Source organism: Sinocyclocheilus grahami, unplaced genomic scaffold (genome assembly GCF_001515645.1).
Source record: "Sinocyclocheilus grahami isolate Dianchi unplaced genomic scaffold, SAMN03320097.WGS_v1.1 scaffold103.1, whole genome shotgun sequence".
Taxonomy (NCBI): Eukaryota; Metazoa; Chordata; class Actinopteri; order Cypriniformes; family Cyprinidae; genus Sinocyclocheilus; species Sinocyclocheilus grahami.
The window spans coordinates 885854-893362 of NW_015505282.1; the positions used below are offsets into that span (position 1 = coordinate 885854).

At 35.4% G+C, this 7509-nt stretch overlaps 1 protein-coding gene across 1 annotated transcript; it reads right to left on the minus strand.

Moving 5' to 3' along the window:
- Nucleotides 1-4071: 4071 nt before the first annotated feature.
- On the minus strand, nucleotides 4072-6816 carry LOC107588457 (serine/threonine-protein kinase pim-2-like). Its single transcript, XM_016276560.1, has 7 exons — nucleotides 6585-6816; nucleotides 5936-6148; nucleotides 5665-5759; nucleotides 5487-5537; nucleotides 4531-4912; nucleotides 4270-4449; nucleotides 4072-4172 (listed from the first exon to the last, which is right to left on the minus strand). Exons 1-7 carry the CDS (start codon nucleotides 6814-6816, stop codon nucleotides 4072-4074), a joined length of 1254 nt encoding a protein of 417 aa, XP_016132046.1.
- Nucleotides 6817-7509: the final 693 nt, after the last annotated feature.

The following is a 7509-nucleotide window of genomic DNA, read 5'->3' on the forward strand; positions in this document are numbered from 1 at the left end:
ACGTGACATCTGCGTCTGCCACATTACAGTTCATCTGCCTGAACGTGACATCTACGTCTGCCACATTACAGTTCATCTGCATGAACGTGAGTCTGCGTCTGCCACATTACAGTTCGTCTGCCTGAACGTGACGTCTGCGCCTGCCACATTACAGTTTGTCTCCCAGCAGTGGCGTAGCAAGTCAGCCCCTTGCCCATATGCAAAATTTTTTTACGGTTTTTAATTTGTTGTGAGATAATTTGCCAGCAGTGGCATATGAATCAATGATATTTTCCTCTTTAATATTTGCAGTATGAAATAAACATGAATATTTGAATGCATGTTTAAAAAATCTGAACAATTTAAGTCAAACGAATGTCTCATGAAATCGATCAATCAGAGTTTCAAAAATGTCAATAAGTCTACGTTGTATTGCTGTTTTTCATGTTAAATATGAAGAATGACAGGTTGGATGCCACAGACTTTTTTTTTTGGCGGAGAATAGGTGGAATTTTCACATTAACTTCACACAATATATAATATAATATAATATAATATAATATAATATAATATAATATAATATAATATAATATAATATAAAATCTTTTATTTTTACTACATTCCTAAAATATTATGACGTTAATTTTTTGTTATTTTTCAACGTGGCACTAAAATGCCGCCGTAGGCTATTTATAGTGAATGCAAACACAATTTTAGCACAGCGGCCAAAAAAAACAAAACAAACAACAACAAAAAAGTAAAAAGTAAAAATAATAAAAAAATAGTGAGAGGATATTTGAATTATTCGTTAATAAACTAGTGTTTTCTGAGTCAGTGTCACAAAGATGAATTTGTCGATCCTGACTCGCCATCTCCTCAACTGGACTCGCCTTTAGAGAGAAATGCCTCTTTACGGATTACATTATGAATGAGTTTTTGTTTCGATTTGAATTATTACGTTTTAAAGTAGTAATTCAAAGCATTTTATAGATATGTTTATCATATCTATGAGGCAAGTATTCGCTGAGTTTCGGTTCATTTTTGTGAAGCCCTCCTGCTCAAGTCAGAGACGCAAAATGCTAATCCTGATTGTTTTCTTGTTTTTTACAAAAGTAGTTTTTTTACTTTTTCTCGATATTGTGAGTGCACACAAATAAAAGTAGACCCTTTGCAGTTCTGAATGATGTATACCCTTACCTTTATGAGCAAAAATGACGTAAGCGTATTTTTTAGTTACCACTGTTATTAAGAAAAAAAAAAGAGATTGCACTGGCGCCTCCATGTCCAGCAAAGCACTTCAGCTTCCACTCTCGGCACAAACGATCAGATATGCACCTAATAGCGCACATTTATCTAGGTTAAATTTTTTAATTAATATGGTGAAAAGCATGAAGTGTTTTTTTTTTTATCCATAGATTTTATTTTAGGCAAGTCGTGTTGATTTGAGAAGAAGGCCAAATTGATCAAACAATATGCTCATGGCGCTTCCTGATGCTGGACGCTTGGTCATTCCTTTAAAAAACAAAAACTTGAATTTAACAAAGATAGAATGTTCCAAACATATTTCTAAATTAAATGAATAAAGAAACGAAAAGAAATATGACCACTTTGCCATTAAGGGTGTATTCACACCTGTCTTGTTTGGTTCACACCTGTCTTGATGAGTTTCCCCTCTGGGTGCGGACCTTTTTGGCAGGTGTGAGTACAGCAATCGCACTCGGGTGCGGACCAAACAACCGTACCGAGACCCAGCTGAAGAGGTAGTTTCGGTCCGCTTCCAAACGAACTCTGCTACGATTCGTTTAAGGTGTGAATATGACCCAACCATGTTATTTCTATTTCTTTTTTTTTCTTTTTTTTTAATTGTAAAAAAATAACCCTCTAACACTAGCATTGTATATTATATTTCTATTCTTTAAAAAAAGTTAAACTGTTACAAAATTAACCCTCTAACACTAGCATTGTATATTCTATTTCTATTCTTTTTTTAAATGTTAAATTGTAAAAAAAAAATAACCCTCTAACACTGGCATTGTCTATTCTATTTCTATTCTTTAAAAAAAAAGTTAAAAAATTAACCCTCTAACCCTAGCATTGTCTATTCTATTTCTATTCTTTCAAAAAAATTTAATTGTTAAAAAATTAACCCTCTAATACTAGCATTGTCTATACTATTCTATTATTTAAAAAAAAAAATTTAAAATAACCCAATAACACTAGCATTGTATATTATATTTCTTTTTTTTTATATTAAGTTGTAAAAAAAGTAACCCTCTAACACTAGCATTGTCTATTCTATTTCTATTATTTAAATAAATTTGTTAAATTGATAAAAAAGTAACCCTCTAACACTAGCATTGTCTATTCTATTTCTATTATTTAAATAAATTTGTTAAATTGATAAAAAAGTAACCCTCTAACACTAGCATTGTCTATTCTATTTCTATTTTTTTTATGTTAAATTGTTAAAAAAAATAACCCTCTAACACTAGCATTGTATATTCTATTTCTATTCTTTAAAAAAAAATAAAAAATAACCCTCTAATACTAGCATTGTATATTCTATTTCTATTCTTTAAAAAAAAATTAAATTAACCCTCTAACACTGGCATTGTATATTCTATTTCTATTCTTTTTTATGTTAAATTGTAAAAAAAAAAAAAAATCTAACTAAAAAAAATTTAATTAACCCTCTAACACTGGCATTGTATATTCTATTTCTATTCTTTTTTATGTTAAATTGTAAAAAAAAAAAAAACTCTAACACTGGCATTGTCTATTCTATTTCTATTCTTTAAAAAAATGTAATTGTTAAAAAATTAACCCTCTAACACTAGCATTGTCTATTCTATTTCTATTATTTAAATTGTTAAAAAAAATTTAAAAAATAACCCAATAACACTAGCATTGTATATTCTATTTCTATTATTTTTAAAAAATTTAATTGTTAAAAAATTAACCCTCTAACACTAGCATTGTCTATTCTATTTCTATTATTTTTAAAAATGTTAAATTGTTAAAAAAAATAACCCTCTAACACTGGCATTGTCTATTCTATTTCTATTCTTTTAAAAAAATTAATTGTTAAAAAATTAACCCTCTAACACTAGCATTGTCTATTCTATTTCTATTCTTTAAAAAAAATTAAATTGTTAAAAAATAACCCAATAACACTAGCACTGTATATTCTATTTCTATTCTTTAAAAAAAATTGTTAAAAAATTAACCCTCTAACACTAGCATTGTCTATTCTATTTCTATTATTTAAAAAAATAAATTAAATTAACCCTCTAACACTAGCATTGTCTATTCTATTTCTATTATTTTTTAAAATGTTTAATTGTTAAAAAAATAACCCTCTAACACTAGCATTGTATATTCTATTTCTATTATTTAAACAAAAAAATTTAATTAACCCTCTAACACTAGCATTGTATATTCTATTTCTATTATTTTTAAAAAAGTAATTGTAAAAAAAATTAACCCTCTAACACTGGCATTGTCTATTCTATTTCTATTTTATCTTCTTGTTTTCTTTTTATTACTTTTTTATTACTTTTTTCTATTGTTTTCTTTTTATAACCTGCTAAATTACTAAATGCAATGCTAATGTAAATGTAAAGCTTAACAGATCATTAGAGACGCAGCACAGATTATATCCATCATTAAAAGCTACTTGACTGAAGAACCTGGAAGCGCTGCATTCATATGTGAAAATCATGACCAATTCAGTGCCATTCACGGCAAATTACACCGGGCCAGACTGGGATATTGCAAAGTTATTAACATTTTTTAGAAATGGCCACACTGGTCCTTTAGAGGTCTGTTCGGGTTCATGGGCTCAAGAACATTTGGTATAATTTTTGTCTTGTTTCCACTTGTCTAGTCCAGTGTTCTTCAGCCGAGTCATATTATTATATTACTATGTTGTTTATAATAAGACCAGAACATTAAAGTGGCCTGCGGTCAGTTCAGTACTGTTCAATAACTGTTTTGTTTTCTGAACGTAATTTAGAATTGAAAATACGACTGTACTTGACCTCTATGGAGAATAACCCAGATGAGAGAGGGAATCCCACGCCTGCCTTCATTCTAGAGCCGACCTTTGAACCACTGGTGCTGTAAGATCTCCTCTAACGTCGGCCGCTTCGCTGGATTGCAGTTTAGACACTGGCCAATCAGATCACGGCATGCTGTAAGAGTTTGGAGGAGACGTGTATGAAAATACCTTCTGATAATTTAAGCTATATGGAAACATTAGCATGTGTTTATCAGTATCTGTTTCCTCACCGACGGATACACTGGACTTCCAAGAATTAGGAGAGGCTTTCAGTGTTTCCTGGACGTGGGAAAAGGGCAGTCGCCTGTTCACCATCAAATACAGCGTAGTGCCCAGAGCCCAGACGTTTGTTGGGACGGCGTAGTATTTGGGCTCCGACAAAGCCTCTGGCGGACAGTACTCTGCTGCTCCTGCAAGCAAGATCATTTCATTTCCCGCACTTAGTTTTCCAATATTTTTCAATACAAAATAAATACAAAATGCCAGCTCACCTAAATATTTCCAGCTGTCGTAGCCTGCGCCCTCAAGCAGGTGAGCGGCACCGAAGTCAATCAGCTTCAGCTCCAGAGTCTCTGTATTCACCAGGATGTTGTCAGCGTGGATGTCATTGTGAAAAACGCCGTGGTCTATGCAGTGCTGCACCGCCAAGACTAACTGGCGCATTAAGCTGCATGCGATCGGTTCGATCAGTCCTGACGAATCATTGATGAACTTTCGCAGGACCATGCATGGTTGAGGGCACTCCAAGATAAGAGAGAAGATCTTGGGCCGATCAAACCACTCGTACATTTGAATGACGTAGGGGCTTACTGGAGGACACCTCAACATGAGCATCAGCGTCACTTCTCTAGGCAGAGGTATGGAACAACCAGGCTAGAGGAAAAGAAAACAAATGGTTAGTTAGCTATTCACCTTTGGTGGAAGTAAGCCTATGGGCAAGACTTCTGGTTCATTAGCCGCTGTAGGTAAATAACGAGGAGAATAACAACGTGCAGTAAACGGTAAAACTGTTTGCACTACCAACCAGTGTGTTCATAATTAAGATAATACATTAAAATAATATGGTAAGACACACCCATTTTCAATATCAAGCAGCAAAGCAAACTGTTTTGTACAGCTAAAAATAGCTGGACGCGGATGAGACCGGAAGCTAGACCCATAGAATTTACAAATGGCCGAGCCCATTTTTACACAGGAAAAAGGCGGAGAGATTTTACAATTCTTTAGTATCTTTTAGAGCCTCTTTGGAACTTCTAGGCTTTACCTTTTGCTTATATTTGTGGTGTGTTAACTACAGTAAAACCCTTAAGGTGCGGTCACATTAGCAGAAAAGAAGATTCCCTATTGTTTATATGTATAAAGTACAGTGAAATTCGCAGAGAAGCAGTTTGTGCGCACTTTTAAATATGTCAACTAAATATGTATTCTTTAATCTTTGCCAACTTACAATTTCAAGATAACGACTGTTGTTCCATTTGCACAGTCTTTTGATGGCAACCTGCAAAGAGATGAAAAATTGAATTTTTCTCAAATTCTTCATTATGTACTTTATTTTAAACATACATATTTGAATGGAGTGGACATGGTTCTCTACATAAGGATTGTGTTCAGTGAAAGCATGTTACCTCTTGGCTGTCGGATTTTCGTATTGCCTTGAACACCTTGCCGAAGCTTCCCTTTCCTATCAAATCCTGCAGTGTGTATAAACTGTACAAAGATTCTGGAAAACACAAGAGGTTGCAGGATTACAGGTCTTATATAATAGCACTGCTGGAATATGTCTCTTAAACAACGAGCAAACTCTCTGTACATGGTTAAAGTTTACATGTTAGGTGATATCAGAATTACAAGCTAAAAAATAATAGAAAATAAGGGTAGAGCTGACATCACACTCACCAGTAGTTGGCTCCCAATTGGGAAGACCTGGGGCAGATGCCAGCTCGGTGTCAGGCACGTTCTGGAGCCCAGAGGGGCCCGGGACAGACGCTGGTTCGGGATTGGACTCCACTCTTGTCCGTCTGCAACAGAGGAACGGCTTCATAACGGCTTTCCATGCTCTCTTGAAGAAGGCATGGATTCTGCTCCTCCTGTTGCCTCGAGTAGGAATTTCTTCATTGAAGAAAAACAAAGAGGACAGTATTAGACCACATACAGTATCTGACCACAGATTAAACATCAAAAGGTGTCTATCTAGTGCATGTTAACATAGAAAACAATGAAAAAGCAACTCAGTGGAATTCAGAAACGTGTTTTGTGTGAACGGTGCATAACCCCCTATGAAAATTAACCATGGTTCCTATAGGTAAACCATGGTAACCACAAATTAACCATACTTTTGCTATGCTAACCATAGTTTGACTATGGTACTTGTAGTAAAACTGTGGTTATACAAATGGTAATTTTCATAACTAATCAATAAAATCTGTAATGCAAATATTTGACTACAATATGTTTCAGAAAAATATATAATGCAAGTATTTCCCAGCAATAAAATGTAGCTTATTTTATAATGAGATGAAAGTTCAGTTGTTAATACTAATCGGACCTGTTGGGCTGTTCTCAGCAGAAGGCAGTGCACTCACTGCTTCTGCTTCTGCTGCTGAAGCCCTTGTGGACTCCACAGGCTGCTGGGAGTCAGCTGGCAGTGAATCGAGCAACTCTTCGTCGATCCACTGACAGAAGCCGCTGCAGAAGCTGATGTTATCCAGCCCCGCAGCCGCTTCTGTCTCATGAACACCGCCCTTAGGCTCGGGCTCGGACTCAGACGCTGTGCACATCTTGATGCCGAGAGTGGACGAACTCTGTGTAGACTTAGTTTGTACTTTATGCGTTTCTGTCTGCAGACTTTCGCAAGTAGAGTTTTTCTACCGCTCTGCAAACTCCCTCAAGTGACAGTCTTCACAAACGCTCAGATTCTCACTATCACCAACTGTGAGGCGAGTCAGGCGTCTCTGCGAGTATGCGCTTAAAAGGGACCGGCGAGTGACGTCATCGCGATGTTCGAACGTTCCAATATGGAACGCAAAAGAGCGGAAGTTGCATAGCGCCTTTTTTAAAAGCTGATTTTTTTTTACACGCTGTCGCTCCACCATTACAGTAGCTGATGGACGAGACGCTTCAAAATATGTATTAAGCCGGTCGCACACAGGATGAGAAGCGCAGCGCCGTCTAATGAAGTTCTGAGCTGCAAGGTGGGTGAGGGCAATAGCTGGAAAAGAATCAATGTTAACAATATGTCAAGCTTTGATAAGATCTATAATAGATTACGGATGCGTGATTTATGGTTCAGCATCAGAAACATTATTAAGGAGTCTAGATAGGATACAGTATAGAGCTCTTAGAATATGCTTAGGAGCAACTAAAACAACATCAATCAATGCGTTATTAGTAGAGGCAAATGAAATGCCATTGAGCTTGAGGAGAGTTAAATTGTCTTTGGTATATTGGTTGCCTTTAAAGAGTTATTCTGG

What these genes read in the sequence shown, in the direction of transcription:
- LOC107588457 (XM_016276560.1), bottom strand. Translation starts at nt 6,816, where the DNA reads ATGTGCACAGCGTCTGAGTCCGAGCCCGAGCCTAAGGGCGGTGTTCAT. An exon ending in CAATTGGGAGCCAACTACTG is followed by an intron (nt 5,760 to 5,935) that starts GTGAGTGTGATG and finishes TGTGTTTTCCAG; the next exon opens with AATCTTTGTACAGTTTATAC. An exon ending in GAAGTCCAGTGTATCCGTCG is followed by an intron (nt 4,173 to 4,269) that starts GTGAGGAAACAG and finishes AAACTCTTACAG; the next exon opens with CATGCCGTGATCTGATTGGC.